We start from the raw sequence: 19,517 nt of genomic DNA on the forward strand, positions 1-19,517 counted from the left end.
TGTAGGTGCGACTGAAAATCAGCGTTTGCTTCCCTTTGTTCCCTTCATCTCACACAACACTTTTGTGATTAATTTTATATATTTTCTTTTGTGTAAATGTCTATAGCCTATAAGTGTTATTTTCAAAGTTCTGTTTTCGTTTTGTGTGCTGTTTGTTTGAATAAACGTTTTCTCTCTCTCTCTCTCTCTCTCTCAATCAATCAATAATACTTTATTGCACAACGACATATACAAAGGACATAAACATACGAATAAAAACATAAGTACAATAGGCGGTCTCTCTCTATTAAGTAGTTCCATTATTTTGGATTTCTTTTGAGATGCAACTACCTATACTTTAATTAAGATTCATTATATTTTCCGATATGCAATTTTTCTATAAATTAAATGATCATTCGAGGTCATAGGCATCAGTTTATGTTTGCTTGGAGTTGGCATGTATGTATAATCTGGAAGAAAAAATAAAGATAGATAACCACTATTCACCTGGTCCTGCGGCTCCATCGCGAACCGCTGTTCCTGGTATCCATGGCAACCGACGAACAGCACAGTAAACGACAGGAACCAAACCCCCACATCCGGTCGCCGCCATTTCCGTTTCACTGTCTGCGTTCTATTTTCGAAATTCGAATCATCCCTGCGTGCGCGCACCACGAGTGGCGTTCCATTTTCAAATTCCTCTTTGAGTTTCGCCGCCATCGCTTATATCTTTGTCGCATGGTGTGAATCTTGCGTTTGTTTCATTTGTGCTGGTTTTTCAGGAATCGTTTGTACACATAGTTTGACTGTAACAAAGATAAAATAACACATAAGATTTTGGGAAAAGTTTACCAGTATGTACTTAAACATATTAATTATTCCGTCTTCCCTAGAAATTAGAATTATGTGATTCTTTTCATATTTTTTTTTTCATTACAATATCATTATGATTATAACACATAATTAAACAGCCTATACGTCCAACTGCTGGGCACAGACCTCCCTCAATCAACCGTAGAGGGTATGGAGCATACAAAGTTGGTTAGGCGGAGGTAATTTTTCAAAAATAATTTGTCCCTTTGATATGGCGGGGCGCGTTCTTAAGTATTGTTATTTTAGATTTGTATTTCTTTTACTTATTAATAATTATTAAACTCTTCATTGTACAGACATTAGCATAATTAACAAGGTAAAAAAATTGTTACAGACGGTCGAGACCTCTTCCAGCCACGTCTGCATGGCGTAACAGAGGAATAGACGTGTGTTGACACAAGGAAGATTTCTTCAAGTAAGTACTCTGCCACCTTTACAACAAATTTTACGATATAGCACACACTCGCCACTCCTTCGTGCCGTGCACATGCTTAATGCATTCCTTGCATCAGCACCAGAGTGTGATCTGTTTGTGAGTGAGTTGGAATTTAAATATATAATTTAAAGAGTGAAAATTAAATTAAATATGTTTTTATATTTTTTACACTTAAGTTTCATGTGTTTAATTATAATATTATTATTGTTTTATTAAAAGTTTCACGGCGCATTGGCGCTTCTGCACTGTAAAGTTGTGAAATTTAAATAAATAAAATAAATAAATAGCACATTATTAATATTATAAATTATAAAATTATGATACAAACCGCGAAATAAATAGTGAAAGAACGTATTTAAATTTAATCGTCCAACCACGTAGGAGGTATTATTATAATAACAAAATAATATTCTCATAATATTAACAATAATCTATTTGAATCGTTGATTTGATTAATATAATTTATACAGGAGAGTAACATACGATAATTTAAAACATGTTTAATTAATGTAATATGAATATGAATGGACAGGTTTCCTGCTGTTTCTTTACAATTTTCAAGAGCATTTACCTATTTGTCGACATCACATCGTCGCAAATTATATATTTAAGTAATTATTAATTATAATAATTAATTTAAATAAAGATTTTTGTTTTCTTTAAATAATAAATAAGTAAAATTGATAAGAAAGTAAGAGAGGACTACCATGGAAGGATAATGTAGATTTAATTGTTTATGGTATGAATTTAGAATGGTTACTAAATGGGTCGGAAGGAAGTATCCCTATTAGGAATTATCTCAGATAAAAAAGACATGGTGCCTAAAACTTCAACAAAATTCCCGGGAATATTTTTACGTATTTCATCCCCTTCTGACCAAGCTTGCATTTTTATTACAAGTTGTAACGTCACATCCTTAGGATTACGGACTTGACTTTATAATTTTATTATGGTATGTTAACGAAATTATCGCATCTAAACCTTTGATCCTTACACCTTTTTGTAACTGACAGCAAAATACGAAAATGAACTCACAAACACTCCGTTTAAAACCAAATGAAACCTATTTCATTAACTTATGTACAACATTATCAACATTAAATGAATAGCAAAACCCTTTTACATTTCATACCATCCACTACGGCCGAAAAACCACAGATATAAAATTAAAATAAAATAAAATTTACATTGCATTAATGTGTCGTACACATGCCTTTGCCATGTGGTTCATTTGTCGCTATCACGAGTATTGAATTACTAGATATGACTGTTCCGATAAGTTATGTCGTAGTGGACGTCGATAAAAGTAAAGATTATAGGTTTATAGAGAATAGTATAGGTTTGGATAAGGATAATTTAATTTTAATTACGTATGAAAATAAATTTGTAAATAGATATGTTTGGCTCTTCTTGATGTTGTATCCCTGTTGACGAAGCGGAAAAGATTTATCTATTTATCCGCACGCTTTAAAACGAGTTATGTATACGTTATGTGATGGCATACAACGCCTTTTTATTATTTACTTCGCAAAACTATAAACAAATAAACTTCTACAAAAATCTGTTCTGCCTATTCTTGACAAACAAAACACTGTCATCTCAAACACAAACTACGCTCCTTATTCCTAGAAACCCGCACCCAAGCCTCTTCCTGTAGAAATTTATAGCGTTGTCATCTAGCCAGATGGCGGTACAAATATTATTTTAACGCCTCCTTTTTTTAATGGTGTACTTGGGTTAATTATTATTGTGTGTGCGATGGTTTCCCATGAAATTTTTGGTTTTATTTTTGTTTGTTTATGCATTTTTATTTTTGTTGGCGTAGGTCGGTAGACTATACATCCTTTGTTTAAAGTCTGGCGCAAGGTTGCTTTTGGTTTAAGTTTTTGTTTATTTACGGTGCTTTTAGAGTTGTACGAAATGCATGTGCAAGCAGATATTTTAAACAGGTGTTTTGAGGATGTTTTTGTTTAGTATATTTTTTGGCAAAGTACAAAATAAATATTTTGTATAACATATAAATAGTGAGGAATTGGGTAAAGTATTTTTCAGTAGTTAGTATAGTAGTTATGCATTTTCGGAGGTATGTGACCTAACCTGTATTGGGCTTGTTTTCCTTTCGTGGACCTGTCAAATCTTCAGGTTAGGTAAGCGGACCCTGTGAAAAACGGGACAATGGATACGATGATGATGATGATGTTTCAGTAGTTAGTGATGAATGTTTATACAATAAAATACAAATACACTTTATTGCTCCAAAATAAAAATAAATAATTACAAAAAGACTCTTAACCGGTTTATCGTCATTATATTGATTAGGTAACTCTTACGGGCGCAATTATGAAAAATCGCATTCGGATAATATTCAAAATACAAAAATAATACAAAAAATCGTAGTCCTAATTTTTACCCGAAATAAAACTAGCGCGAATTCTGACGTGAAACGTCAAGGCAATTGTAATTCGAACAAATCTAGGACATTGCAAGAACTAAAATGTAATAACCAATCTAAAAAAGAAATTATCTAACCCCTACATAGAACAAAAAATTAACTAACACGAATAAGTTGTCTGGTGCAAAAATATCGCAACTTCGTTAATATACTTAATAATATTTTGACACGTTGTTTTTAAACCGAAGTTTTTGTCGAACATTTTTTTTAATCAGCAAAAAATACCCACTTCGATCTTATAATATCGTGAAACTCATTTGGGGTGGCTACAGAGCACAGAATCAATTTTGCTCGGCATCTACTAGAGCTGCCCTTATTAGTACATCCCTCATAAAAATAAAGTCTCGTAGTAGGGATTGTGCTACGACAAAACATTAAAAAAATATTTAATTATTATTGTTTGTGTCCCGAATACCAACAAAATAGACAGACAATCTACATCTACGTTTTAGTGCTATTCTACGGTATGATTATTGTATTCTTTTGCATGATAATGTAATGTCACAGCACGGTTTGTAGAAATAACATTTTTTTATTCGATGCTCTACTTAGGCAGCTGGCACACTGCGGCGATTATTACTACTGACGCCTCTAGTAGCGGACGCGCCTAATTTATTTCCGTGCTCTGTGGAAATAGCACTCATTTTAGACCGATCAATCGTCGACTATCACCAAACAGTTGTCATTATCGTTTATGAGTTTATGTTTCATGTTGCGTAACTACGGGTGGTCTGGTTGTCCACATAATATAACCACGTGTTGTCCCATCTGTCATCGCGCTAGGTATGTTTTTGGGGTAAAAAAAGATTAGTGTACCTATCACCATGCTACATGTGCTTTTCGAGGTAGATAGGTACAATCGCAATCAAAATAGTCCTAGTTTTTAGTGTTTCATCATCATCATCAGCCCATTAACGTCCCCACTGCTGGGGCACGGGCCTTCCCTATATGGATAGGGAGCACGGGCCTTAAACCATCACGCGGGCCCAGTGCGGATTGATGGTTATTAACGACTGCTAATGCAGCCAGGACCAACGACTTAACGTGCCTTCCGAAGCACGGAGGAACTCGAGATGAATTTCTTTTTTTGTGGTCACCCATCCTATGACCGGCCTTTGCGAAAGTTGCTTAACTTCAATAATCGCAGACCGAGCGCGTTTACCGCTGCGCCACCGAGCTCCTCCTTCGAGAGTTTTTAGTGTTTACTTTGATAAAGTTTTTTTAAGCTATTTTGGTGGTAAGTTACCTACCCAGTGGCGACCCGAGCAAAATATTTAGGAGGTGCAAGACCTAACAGTGGCGCGGCGCCCCTCACAATACTCTTTTTCGATTAGTTTACGACCATCGAAATGTACTTAATTAAATCTTTTGAAAATGTCGTTTACGACCACTGAAGGTCTAATTCACAGGGCAGGTGTTCCCAATCCAGTTACTCCCCTGTAGATTCAGGGCTGCCAACCAGGTTGGTCTCGTCTTGGCTGATTTTGGCGCCCCTCTTAAAATGGCGCCCAGTGCAATCACATCGTTCGCACCGCCCTGGGGTCACTGAAGCTACCCAAAGTAAAAAGGAATGAGCCAGAAAGAAGAGAGGGACCTGTTTTAGGCTACTGCCGTCAACCACGCAAAAACCCTAGAAACCACGTGATATCAATTATCTATGATCCAAGAATTCAAAGTCTTCTTCTTCTATCGTGTGGGTTGTGAGGTGGAATACCAACCTCATCAAATCTGGTGTCAGGGATATCACTGAGCCGCCAAAGGGCCTTGACATGGCTCATGTAATGTAATGACTACATACTTATGTCAGTAAGTAGTAACCGGGACCAACGGCTTAACGTGCCTTCCGAAGCACGAATCATTTTACTTTCGGACAATCTGGTGATCAGGCAGTAATGTCCTAACCAAACTAGGGACCACAAAGTATTTTTGTGATATGTCCCCACCAGGATTCGAACCCGGGACCTCCGGATCGTGAGCCCAACGCTCAACCACTAGACCACGGAGGTCGTTTTCAAAGTACTTAATAAAGTTGAATTCAGTGGTTTTGTGGTTTCTATACAAGTCAAATGCAAACACATTCAGACCACATGTGATGATTCTATGAACTTTAATGGGCTCTTAAGTGGCTGGATTAAGTTGGTGAATGACAGAAATTGTCAGAATGATAAACTTAGGGCAGAGTAAGCATCGTGTTGAATCCCACATAGCTGACTTTGTCCGGCCAAGTAGTTAATACCAGCTGTGGCATTTCTACAATAAGTCACGTCAAAAAAAACACGTATCCGACAAATGTGCTCCCGGAGGTATATGACCTATGCCGAGGTTAGCCAAGTTGCAATCGATTATCATATTCAACAGTTTTTTTTATTATACAGGGTGGCCCAAAGGTTCACGTTGAATATGAAAAATAAAAACAGCGCGAATTTTGACGTGAAAACTCGAGGCAATTGTAATTCGAACAAATCTTTTTTTTTTTTCTTATTATACAGGATGGCCCAAAGGTTCACGTTCAATATGAATCATTATCCAGATAAAGGGGCTCATTGGCTACCAGAATCACCCCCATGTATGTTCAGCGATTACTTATGGTTCAGGAGATATGACCCATTTTGTACCCTTTTCCAAGATTTTCAATCTTACTTCAGAAATTATTATTTTGTCGCTACTTCTTTCCTAATAATTATTTTCTTTTACTACAAACCTATCTCTAAGGAAAGGAACCAGCTAGCTGAGAAAATAAAAACAGCCAAATCAAAGATTAAAAAACCTTATTAGAAGTCACAGTGCGAATTTAACCAAAATTGTTACTGATGTTGAAATTACTCTCTGGGTCTTTATTTTATTTAAGTGTACATTCTAAGTTTAAATATTCGTCCCCACAGAACGTTCCATCAATTTAAATAAAGAACAACATTTCAACATTTCCAATCCATACAAAGAACAATGTCAATGTGCAACTTAAAATAGACACCAATAGAATCCGACATATGAACAGAATAGGGAGCAACACGTTTTACTTTATTTGTACATGTCTAAATCTGTACAGAGCAACGAACTCTACATCCCCTCACGAAGTCCCTCAAACCGCATACACTGTTTATACAAAACTCGAGACTTCGCACTTGTGAATTGTCTAGAATACACTGCTGAAGTCTCGTGGTTTTCATACTAAGGGTATTGCAACTATGGGACTTCGTGGAAGATTTGTGTTCGTGAGTGGAATAATTCATGGATCTAAAGGATTTGGGTGAAGTGCATTTGTCTGAGCAATCGTCTGTAGTACTTGACTGTATCGTTTAAGATATTAATAACAGTATGTTTTGACTGGCGTATATCGACCTCCGTAGTCTGAAGAGCATTGGTCGATTCGGAGGTCCCGGCTTCGATTCCCGTTGGCGACATATTACAAAAATCACTGAGATTTTTATCTTGCTTACTTTTTAAGTAAGTATGTAGTCGTTATATGAGCCACGTCAGAGATTTGTGGCGGCTCAATAGTAACCCTGACACCAGGGTTGATAAGGTTGGTCATTGATCTCATAAGCAATACAAGAGAAGAAGACCATACGGTCCATCATATTTATCTCAGGACCTCGAATCTACAGTTGCTGCAATTTGCTGTTTTATTCTGGTTCATTTGTGTCTCTGCCTACCGCATTAGGGATAACGGGCGTGAGTGTATGTATGTTTGTTTTTAATTAAGTACATTTTCATAACAAAAATTGCTTCTATGCTGTTCTGGGAGCAAATAAAAAACATAGAAAACGTTCAGCTGCTTGTCTTCCCGGGCATGTCGTAAAAACTGACAGAGGGATTGTGTCCTCTAACATGATGGACTAATGTTATGGGCGATAGGCTGATTATCACCATAAGGTTCATCATATCCAGCTGACGACATCGTATCAACAGTGGCTACAAGTTGTCTTTGATTACTTGGGGCTCTGCCCACCGGGGATTAGGGATTACGGGCGTGAGTTCATGTATGTATGTTCATAACAAAAATAGTACACAGGAGATGAAAATAATGAAAATTGTAAAGAAACTAACCATTGCGCAGAGAATATTATTTGAATGAAAACATTAAAGAAAGTACCATTACTATGTTAGTACCTTTAGTTAGGGAAATATAATTGTTATGCCGAATATTACAGTTAACAAGTGCACTTGTGAAATTAAATGTGGTGTTGCCAGTAACACGGACTGTTTTACGTACATTTTTGAGCAGGAAAAGGCTTTTATATCGTATGTTACTTGCATACGTATACCTACACTTCATGCGGCACCAGAAAATGTAGATTGATATAATTAAACTGAAAAGTTGTTTGGTCGTCAATGTATTATCATTAAAAAGCATTTAAAGACGCTGTGGTCTCATGGTACACCGACTTGCTTCTCAAACGGACAGCGAACCGGACTTGCGCCATCATCATCACCAGCCCATTAACGTCCCCACTGCTGGGGCACGGGCCTTCCCTATGGATGGATAGGGAGATCGGGCCTCAAACCACCACGCGGGCCCAGTGCGAATTGGTGGTTATTAACGACTGCTAATGCAGCCGAGACCAACGGCTTTACGTGCCTTCCGAAGCACGGAGGAGTTCGAGATGAAAACTTTTTGTTTGTGGTCACCCATCCTATGACCGGCCTTTGCGAAAGTTGCTTAACTTCAACAATCGCAGACCAAGCGCGTAGACCGCTGCGCCACCGAGCTCCTCGACTTGCGCCAATGAGTTATTAATTTATCTTAAGCGCAGTTTTCAACACTGTTGGCTCAGCCATTGCCGCCGACCATTGCATTGCATTGCATTACATTGTTGGTGATGAAGGAAACATCGTGAGGCAACCCACACTCCCGAAAAATGCATTTTCGAAGATACCATGTGATCATAAATAAAATCAATTTATTTCAGGCATGTAATCCATATTTACATTAGCAATTATTATTATAAAATTCTTTATTTAATTATAATTAGATTAGATTCTTTATTTATTAGATAAATTTTGATAAGATTCTTTATTTGGTAAATAAAGAGATAAATATATTTTTTCAATAAAGTTTATAAAATTAAAATTCCAAAATCAATAAAATAATAAAATTAAAATAAGATTAAGCCACATTGTATATTTCCTAAGTCACATATCTCCAATTTCGAATCTCGAAACCTGTCACGGAGAATAAACAAATAGACTTACATTCGCTAAAAAGTTTTTCTAAAAAAAGGTTCGAACCGTTTTGTAAATACGTAATTACGTATACATTGAGTTATGTAGACAGTATAAATTCGTATTAGGGCTGTTTAAATAAAATGCAATATCGGTTGTAATGTCGTTACACGCTGTCGCTTGTGGCAAAATGCACTGCGGACACTTTTTTACAGAGATTGGTAGACAACCAATTTTTTGTAGGCGTAGAAGCCCAGTTGATAGAACGCTAGCCTCTCACTTTGAGATCGCAGGTTCGAATCCAGCACATACCTAAATCATTTGATTGTCGAATTTGTTTTCGAATTATCACGTGCTCAGCAGTGAACGAAAACATCGTGAGGAAACCCACATTCCCGATAAATGCATTTTTGAAGGTATGTGACCTAACCTGTATTGGGCTGGTTTTCCCTTCGCGGGTTGGAAGGTCAGACAGGTAGTCGCTTCTGTAAAAAAACCGGACCTGTCAAGTTTTCAGGTTAGTTAAGGGGACCCTGGGAAAAACAGGATAAAGCTAAGGAGATGATAAAGATGGTTGTCTATTCGATGCGAAAGACTTACGATGACCAAATTGGAGATGTCCTTAGAAAAGGTTTGATACGATCTACTCTGAATCGGCGTGCGTGTATGAAGCAATTGATGAATGTGGAGGAAGCAAGAGAAGTGTGTCAGGATCGAAGCAAATGGAATTCTATAGTCTCTGCTTACCCCGGTGGGAAATAGGCGTAAGTTTATGTATGTCTATTCGATATACGAGGTATATGAGCCCTGTCCCAGTTTTCAAGTCATAGTCGCAGACGTTCCTACTTTCTTTAAGCGATCCATTTTAGCTCACTAATGTCGTCTAACACCTACATAATGCCCTAGTTCAGTCTGTTGTTACGAGTTAGTGATCCATTTAGATATCATTACGTTTTGCCAAAATTATTTGACCTTGGTCTAAATTTTCGTAAAATAACTTTTTTGTTCGAATTTGTAGATAATAACTTTACGCTTTGTTTCGATGCAAGTATTTAGAAGTTTTGATTTAATGTTTCGTAATTATCAATGCCAATCGGTCTTGAATTTTGTAACGATTGAGAGCCATCAGCGCTCTTTTTGTCCGGCCATGTAGTGAATACTTATTCGAAGCAAAGTCCTCAAAAATACTCATGTATAATAGGAAAGTTTATATCAGAAACGTATACTTGTTCTTCTTCTTGTCGTTTTGATGGATGGATTTTGCCACTCGGACAGCATTTTCGGCGGCATTCATCAGCTCCTGTCGCGTACAGTATATTTATACGTTGATGATTCAAATTTACATAGGTAAATATGGGTTCGCATAAACCTTTACCTTTTTCCTTTTATACTTAATATATCAAGGAGGGGAAGTCAAGGAATTGGCTTTTGATAGTCTGGAATGGAAAATGCTGCACCGACAAGAGCGTGGCTCTTAAATTGATGATGATGACTTAATTTATAAAATAGGGCATTTTAAAAAGTACATGTTTAGCTGTATACACTGCGACGCATGTGCTCCGCACGCCCTACGCCGCACAGCTTGCTGTGTTGTATATGCGTAGCACATGCGTAGTCACGAATATAAAGGTACACACATAGCGAGGCGTGTGCCGCATGGCGTGCGGGGCACATGTATCGCAAAGTTTGTTTTCGCCTTTTGAATCACTCTAGCTTTTTAAACTAATAAAAAGCCAAGTAACTACACAAACTTACAAAAAAAATCTATATCAGTGGTAGAGAACCTAAAAGGAAAGGAGTTGCACTACAATATATTATGACTATATTATGAATTAGGTACAAATATAAATCTTTTATGGTACAGCGGAGTCTCCTAATACAAGCTTATGCCTGCTTAAAAGGAGATTCCATAGGTACCAAATGTTATTGCAATAAACTTTTTCTTTTTTTTTGATATAGAAATACGGCTCATCATTTTACAATTACATAACATTGCACCACTCCTGCCCGAAGCAGCCCCTGTGTGAGTGTGTGTGTGTGTGTGTGTGGGTGTGTGAGTTCCTGTGTGTTGAAGGATTGGGCAGAGGTGTATACTTAGATACCCCCACACCTCGTCAACTATGTTTATGTCCCATATAATACAGGGCGAGCCTATTGCCATTACCCAGGCACAAATCCTGGAAACCACGTGATATCAATTTTATTATCTATGTTACAAAAACGTGAATTCAAACTCATAAAGTCGAATTTCACGATTACAGACTTCCATATTTCTCTTTCACATACTCAAACTCACTTATTTTCAAACACTAATTTGACATAAAAACTCGCACACTAGTTTCATACAAGCAGACGGAAATACTAAATAAAATCTACATACATAATTTAGTTCGTTTATTTTAGCTTTTTAGTTCACAGTAGTTTTTAGTTTTAGTTAGTTATTTATTTATGCAGTGAGTGTCGACTCACGATGTATACTATTAGTAATATAAATATAGATGCTGATGGACAATTTCATAATAATTATTTTAATATGACTATCTGCCTACGTGGTCTAGTGGTTAGAGCGTTAGGCTCACGATCTGGAGGTTCGGGTTAGATTCCCGATGGGGTCACTGGGGTTACTTTGTGAGACTGTCCTTTGTTTTGTAAGGACATTGCAGGCTTGAATCACCTGGTTAGCCGAAAAAGTAAGATGGTTTCCTGTTTCGGAGGTCCCGGCTACTAGCCGTAAATACACCTCCACCAACCCGCATTGGAGCAATGTTTGGAATATGCTCTATAACTCCCAACCCCGATTAATTAAGGGGAGGCTTGTGCCCAAAAGTGGGACGTATATAGGCTGTTTATGTTACGTTGTGTTATGACTATTAATCATCAAATCTATCAATTATTGGTTGGACTTGGATGGATGTACTTATCACTACCCCGTGAGCTAATGTTATGTTGACTATAAATACATAAAGACTCACGCTTTAATCTGAACTGGGATATGCAGAATTTATACAAATTAACCGTATTTTTTTTAATAATTTTATCAATTTAAATATCAATTTTATTTTTATAAATGAATAAAATTATTCCATTTTAATAATTATTACATGTGTATGTCTTAAATGTAAATACCTAGACTAGGTACCCGTAGAGTAAAAATAGTTATTATTTACTTTTCGATCAGTAGCACATGTTCTCTACGCCCACGTGGAAAAGTAGTGGAAAAGTTCAAACAAAGAACTCTTAGGAAGAAATCACGAAACATAATTATTAATTTTAATTTGAAAATCACTTTATTTTATTTGTCCTATATTTTTTTAAGTATTAGGATAATTCATTTTGAATAGCAATTTATGTCACAATAAAAATAATAAATTCACTATTTAAAGAGTAATTAAAATAATAAGTAAAATTATATCACAACCAAAAAATAATTTCTTATTTAGAAAAAACTAAACAATAATAAATTAATTTCAATAAAACATATAAAATAAGTATTAAAAAACTCACCTACCTATTTAAAAACGACAAAATCCCGCACAATGATCCGAATACTAGGCAAATTGAAACAAAATCGAACGTTAACTTTTCAACATTTTCGAACAAAGAATTCGAGATTCGAATTTTTGAAATTCGAACGCGGCGCGCGTCGCGACGTGACTAACGCTTGTCGGCTGTGCGTTTAGAATATTCGGTATTGTATATTTTTAGAAGACGCCCCCTTAGTGCGTAATGTCTGCTATACAGGGCCAATATACGGATGTGAAAATAGGGTTGTCGGATTTATAATACTCAGTCAGCCCTTGAAATCTACATAGATAGGTACTTACATAAAAAATGACACCCATAACAACCACTCTTAATATTTTTTTATAGAATGTTAAGAATCGTATGGTGATAGATTATCAGTCAAAGTGTCTTCAAGTGTCTTGTGTCTCTATGTAATCTGATATAATTGCGTAAGTTTTTAGGTAGTATTTATTTTTGTTTGAGTCATATTTAGAACAGTTCAAGTACAGTTATTTTGAACATATTTCATTAAAATGTGCAATACTACGAAGGCGGTCTTGACGTTCGCAAATTGAGGGCATGAGTTGTTGATTTATATCTACGTAACGCTACAATGGGCATTGACAAATCTTTCAAACAACGTCTTTTGGAATCTAGTCACAATTTTACAACGAAAGAAGCGGAACACTTTCTAGGTAGGTACTAAAAATATTATGTCAGTGTGAAACATCTTACTCACATAAGTAAATAGTAAAGAAATATATTTTTTAAGAAAACGATGCCGTAAATTTTAGGATCACTAAAAAATACTCCTTTTCGTAGCATCTACGATATCATAAAGCATAAACTTACTTTTTACCTTGTTTAACTTCTGTCAAAAATCCCAAAAACATAAATCCCGTTCATTTTTCGCAAAGTTTATTTAGGACATTGTGTGCTAAATTTTTGTGTCAATTTAACAATTCCAAGTCAACCCTAACAAAAATCCCAAGAGGGTTGCCTCGTGATAAATTTCCACTGAATTCCACGACTTTAGAGAACATCTCCATAAGTGATATCAATTTCAGGTTTGGGACTCAAAGAAAACTTTAAAAGCAGAATTTTGTGAATCTCATCGTTTACTGCGTAAGTCTATTTTCAACAGGCCAACTTCAAAATGGCAGCTGCAGAAATAATCACTGCAGTTATACAGGCGGCTCAGATGCTTGGATTCCTTAAAAGAAACTGTATTGGTTTTAAACAAAATAAAACCAAGACTCTTCTTTACAACGCTCTTGTACGCAGCCATCTCGAGTATGCAAGTATCGCATGGAGTCCATTTTACACAGTACACTCACAACGTATTGAGAGCATACAACGCGCCTTCACCAGGTACTTGGCATTTCACACCAGCGGATTCTCCCACAGACAACCTTACCAACAACGCTTGGATAAGTTCAACATGATAAGCTTACGCGATCGTAGACTATTGTTGGATATGTGCTTTCTGCACAAACTTGTGAATGGAGTTATACAATGCTATCACCTTCACGAGAGCATCTCACTCAGCGTGCCATATAAGTATACCAGACATAAAATAACAAATATATTTTATACTCCCCGTTGTAAAACGAATCTTGGTCTTCAAGCCCCGCTAACCAGAACTTTTAAAGAATACAACTCTTTTTGTAACAAAATCTTAGATCTTGATGTGTTCCATGATCCGCTGAATATATATATGAGAAAAATTTTAGATTATTTAAAGCTCAACAGATATTAATTACTTACTTATATTTTACTTTTTTTACTTATACTTATATCTTTCTAATATTTAAGTTTGTTGTGTAATTTTAATTTCACTTTATTTTTAAATACTTAAGTACCCTTAATTGTATAAGTTATGTACGCCGTAATTGTCATATATATTAGTCATAATACCGTAACCTTATATGTAAAATGTTTTAATATATGTGATGTGGTTGTACTTTATAAATAAATAAATAAATAAAATAAATATACACTACTCATTCTCACACTTAACTTATTCAGCAAATTGTCTAGCAGACTGTTCATCAGAAAGTGGTGCAACAGGTTTTTAGTATCCTAGATCTGTCTTTTTTCATATTAAAAATTTTGAGTGCGTTTGACCACGATCCAGCATGCAGCCTTAAGCAGAAATGTGGTCTGAGATGGAGCACGCAAACTCAAATAGTGCCTATTCACTCTTACCTTGAAAATCCCCGAATTGTATGTATTGGGGATCATTAACGCATCACATTGCATTGACAAGCAGTCGTTTCTATAAAAAACCGGACCTGTCAAATCTTCAGGCTAGGTAAGCGGACCCTGTGAAAAACGGAATAATGCTAGGGGGATGGTTAATGATCTAAAGCCAAATTAAAACTCAAAAAAATATCAATGGCAACCCTACCGCCCAGCCCCACAAGGGTCGACACATGGTGGGTTTCCGGTGAAAAGTTCAAAAACTTCAGCGAAAAAAACTTTAATAACAGGCCATTCCCATAATGACTCACATAGCCATATCGTGATATTTCGATATTCGCACATGGGACAGGATGGGCCGTCACAACAACCGTAAGGTTATGAAAACAAAATGGCGATTGCGTCATTTTTATTGTGGTGCCTTGTGAAATTTTCAGTGGGAACACGTTTGGACTTGTTGCGCTCACGGATGTTGGGTTGGAATTCTGAATGAATGGTATTAATACTTAATAATAAGATATTGTGTGTATTTTATTGCTAGTGGTAAAATGTGCTGAGAATAAATTGCGAACTTACGTTTGGTGAAGCAGAAATACATATTAACTTAATAAAAAAAAATTGGTAGCCAGTGTTAGTAATCACACTAATCATGCTTTAGGGAAATAATAATCGTACTTCAATCATGTTAGAGATTATCTTTGCTTAGATAGACAACTTCAATGACTTGTTCTAATAGCGAGCTATACCTAAAACTGTCGTGAATTTTCTTTTTTAAATAAAACTCCTTAAGGTTTATTTTTTGGATCTGTCGACCCCTGTAGAGGGGTCAGTCTCAAGTGTAGACTCTAAGCCTAAGGCTGTGAACTTTTGTATCTAACTTTCGTTAAATTCGTGTTGAAACGAGTATTTCATCTCGCACTCAAAACCATAAATCGTATAAACATACCAGCCAGTGCGTATACCTAACCTATTTACTCCAGTTTTAAATTTAAAATTAGAATTTACACGTTGCTGTCAATTGTTCTTTTGGGGCGCGTTCCATTTGCGAACAAGTCCGGCTTTACCTGAAAATTGAATTGTGACATTGCGTCCTTCGAAAATTCGGTTTGAATTTTCGACTAGTTTATAGGCAAGTTTTTTCACTGTGCTCAATAATATAATAATGTGACTTATATACCTACGAATACTCTGCTATTGTTAAGAAACCGTTAAAATGATATTATATGCGTATGTACGATAATAAAACCCCTCTTTGGATAATTGGATTAATTCAACAAATTGAACGCTCATAATATTAATGAAAACTGATTTTCATTCGCCACGGTAGACCGCAAATAGAAACGACCGCAATCACAATACTACTTATAATACAATTCAAAGTTGAATTTGCCAAATTCATTATTTACTTAACAAAATAAGTACAACAAACAACAGGCCACATTCAATATTACAGCAAACATACTTTAGATAACCTATAGGCAAAACTAAGGTTAGGTTCCTAATGGAGCAAAGCACAGACGCGCAGGGCTGTGTTTTTTTGAATACCTGACGTATGGCAATACTGGAAACGCCGCGGCATAAACCTTAGGGAGCTAGAAAGGCCACATCAAAGCAATTCATCTAAGAAAACATTAAGTTGCTTTTTGGCATTTTCAACCCCCCAGTTCAGTATTTTTCAATCGCCTTCTCTAGGGAGCCGACAGACGTCACAATGTAGGCCACAAGGACACTGTTAACGTTGCTATTAGTTATATCACGCCTATTTCTGGTTGGGGTAGGCAGAGACCATGGAATTTCACTTACTACGATCCTGACACACAACTGTCGCTTCTTTCACTCACCAAAGACTAACAAAAAACAAAAAAAAGACAAAAAACATTATTTTCATTACTTTTTGTTCAGGTTCTTATAAGACGTTAACCATGGAGTTAAATGCTATTATCATCTTTAAATAAATAACAATAACACGTAAAACAACAAGCAACTATCAAAATATACTTCATAAAATGTAGGCGAGTTAAACGCTTAGCTAAATTGCATAGAAACGAACAAATAAACCAACTTTACTTACATTACATTAACGCAGTACAATTTTATCCCTAAACCGTTTTGAATAGAGATTCATTTCGTTCCGAGTTTAAAGCTTAAATACGCAAACGAGATAGAAACGTATCATGCTGCGCAAAAAGGAATGTTTTCGTTTGCCTGCACAGTGGTCCGGGCGCGAGACGGGAGAAAAAAAAAACTACATCGGACAAATTTAGCGGGAGACGGCTAAAATCGTGCAAAAAGTCAGTTCAGACATTCGCACCCCTTTCCCAAGGTAAATTTTGCGATTCGGAATTAAAAGTGGAAAATTCGGACGGGTCGTGAAAGCAGCTTTTCGCTGGGTTTTCCTGTTTTAGTGCTTCGCTAATAAGCGTACGGTCGAGTAATCATAGTATTAGCTGTGACGAATTCTGGACGCTGTTTGAGTTTTGCTGGGTGTTTGGGCGAGTTTTTGGCTTTGGCGTGTTGTAAAGGGAATAAAGTTATGTTTGGGGTAAAGACACGCAAAATAGTCGAGTATTGAGCAAATACTTTTTCGTCAACGCAAGACAGAAAAATAAGTCGATAAACATCGTAACACAAACAATAGGTACAGTCATGAGTAATATCATGTACCCACTTTAAAACCCTGTTGCACTATCATATTTAACATTTAATGAGACTTACGGTTTAATTTGTCAAAAAAGTAAATGTGACAGTGTATACATATCAGTACTTGTGACCGTACCTAAACAGGGAATTTTGAGGGATGATTCAGACCTTTATTCTGAGTAGTTATCAAGTGGAAATCCGTTGCAAAAGTATGGAAAACTGAAACTGAAAATAAGTAATTTAAAAAAAAAAAAAACAAAGATCATGAATTTTGCGACGGAAAATTCCACTTGATATTAACTCAGAATCGTAGTCTTCAATCCCCCTTAGTACTAGTTACGATGTCACTAACAGCCTGTATATTCCTATATGTTCCACTGCTGGTCCTATATTATCAATCCGAGTAGGTACGGAGCATACTCCACCACGCTACTCTATTGCGGCTTGGCAGAAAAAATCTCAAATCTGAGTCAAAGTAGAAAAAAAAACAAAATTGACCAGTGAGTCAACAATATTTTTATTATGAAATAACAAAAAGTATATAGGTCGTTTTTCGCTACAAAATGGGTTACTAAGGTAAAAAATACTTTAGGCGATTTGAGTTCAATGGGAGATTTAGATTTTGGCTCTGAACCAAATTACTTTGTAATAATTAGACAAAGAGATCTATTGTTAGTGCTAGTACGTATCAACTTCCAGATAGGTATAAATAAAGCGCCTACTCAAAAAAGATTTTTTTTTTTTATAAGTTTTCTTGTATTCGGCTATTTGCTTCTATGCTGTTCTGGGAGCATATAAAAAACATAGAACACCTTCAGCTGCTTCTCTTCCCGGGCATGTCGTAAAAACCGACAGAGGGATTGTGTCCTCTAACATGATGGACTAATGTTATGGGCGATAGGCTGATCCCTTATCACCATAAGGTTCATCATATCCATCTTTGGACTTCGTATCAACAGTGGCTGCAAGTTGTCTTTGATTACTTGTGGCTCTGCCCACCCCATTAGGGATTACGGGCGTGAGTTTATGTATGTATGTATGTTCTTGTATTCGGCGGCTTTACTAAATTACGGTAACAAGATTTTTTTAAAGTAAAAATTAAAAGTAGGGTAAATGCTTAATAAAATATCTTTTTTGGAAAATATTTTGTACGTAATTTAGTACGCGTACGCGTATTTACGTAGTACGCGTATTAGCGTAAAGTGGGATATGTGTGTGAAAGGTGTGAGTACTAAAATTAAGACTGACTAAAATTAATGAAAAAGGAATACAATATGTACTGTATTCATGTACTGTATGTGTTGTGCTGAGGAGCCGTGGTAGCCCAGTTGGTAGAACGCTTGCCTCTCACTTTAAGGTCGCAGGTTCGAATCCAGCACAGGCCTAAACCAATGATTGACGAATTTGTTTTCGAATTCATGTTTCTATCGTAACTGACGTGCTCGAGCAGTGAAGGAAAACATCGTGAAGAAACCCACATTAACGATAAATGTATTTTCGGAGGTATGGTACCTAGCCTGTATTGGGCTGATTTTCCTTTCACGGGTAGGTAAGTCAGACAGGCAGTCGCTTCTGTGAAAAACCGGACCTGTCAAATCTTCAGGTTAGGTAAGCGGACTCTGTGAAAAACGGGATAATGTACGGAGATGAGAGAGGAGTCTAGATGAGAAATTAGTTTCCCGTATACTTTCCATTATACACATAAACATTTAAAATTATAAAACTGTTATTTTATAATTAATAACTTTCATCGTAATTATTTTTTACTGGAGTGTTCTCGCAAAACTATACAATACAATACAACAACTCTTTATTGCACAAATGCATAACAAATACTAATAGGACAAAAGAAGTACAATAGGGGGTCTTACTGCTAAATAACTATTTCTTCCAGCCAACCTTAGGGTGAAAGAACCTGTTATTAAAAATAATAGGCTGAGCGTACAAAACTAAAACTTTAGTATTCATACCGAAAGTTACAAGCAATCTTTAAAAAAAAATATTATTAAAAAAATCATTTTTTTTTTTTTAAATACACTTCATTGACATGATGTTGCTTTCTCAAATAAATGTGAGTAGGATGACATGAAATGAGCTCGTCATAAAGTGTCCTTTTACCAACGTGTTAAAGCCGTGAAAACATTTCACAGTGAAAAAGTCAGTCCAATCATAATAAATCATATTATCTTTACGTCAGCGACGTGGGGAATATCTTAATTAAAACCGAAATATACATTTCGATAGTTAAGGCACAGAACTTCCTTTAAA

At 36.1% G+C, this 19,517-nt stretch overlaps 1 protein-coding gene across 4 annotated transcripts in view; it reads right to left on the reverse strand.

Annotated features, from left to right (window-relative positions):
* Positions 1-19,517, reverse strand: part of LOC126378062 (irregular chiasm C-roughest protein-like) — a 107,958-nt gene that overhangs the window by 41,777 nt on the left and 46,664 nt on the right. For 2 of the 4 annotated variants that reach the window (XM_050026185.1, XM_050026182.1), the window contains exons 1-2: positions 12,412-12,566; positions 487-785 (exon numbers count right to left, since the gene is read on the reverse strand). In XM_050026185.1, the coding sequence (XP_049882142.1) occupies positions 487-699 (213 nt within the window). In that variant the 5' untranslated portion in view covers positions 700-785; positions 12,412-12,566. Of the gene's footprint in view, positions 1-486; positions 786-12,407; positions 12,567-19,517 lie in introns of those variants that run through there. The other 2 variants (XM_050026184.1, XM_050026183.1) reach the window with 2 other exon arrangements.

This window comes from Pectinophora gossypiella, chromosome 25, assembly GCF_024362695.1.
Source record: "Pectinophora gossypiella chromosome 25, ilPecGoss1.1, whole genome shotgun sequence".
In the NCBI taxonomy this organism is placed as follows: Eukaryota; Metazoa; Arthropoda; class Insecta; order Lepidoptera; family Gelechiidae; genus Pectinophora; species Pectinophora gossypiella.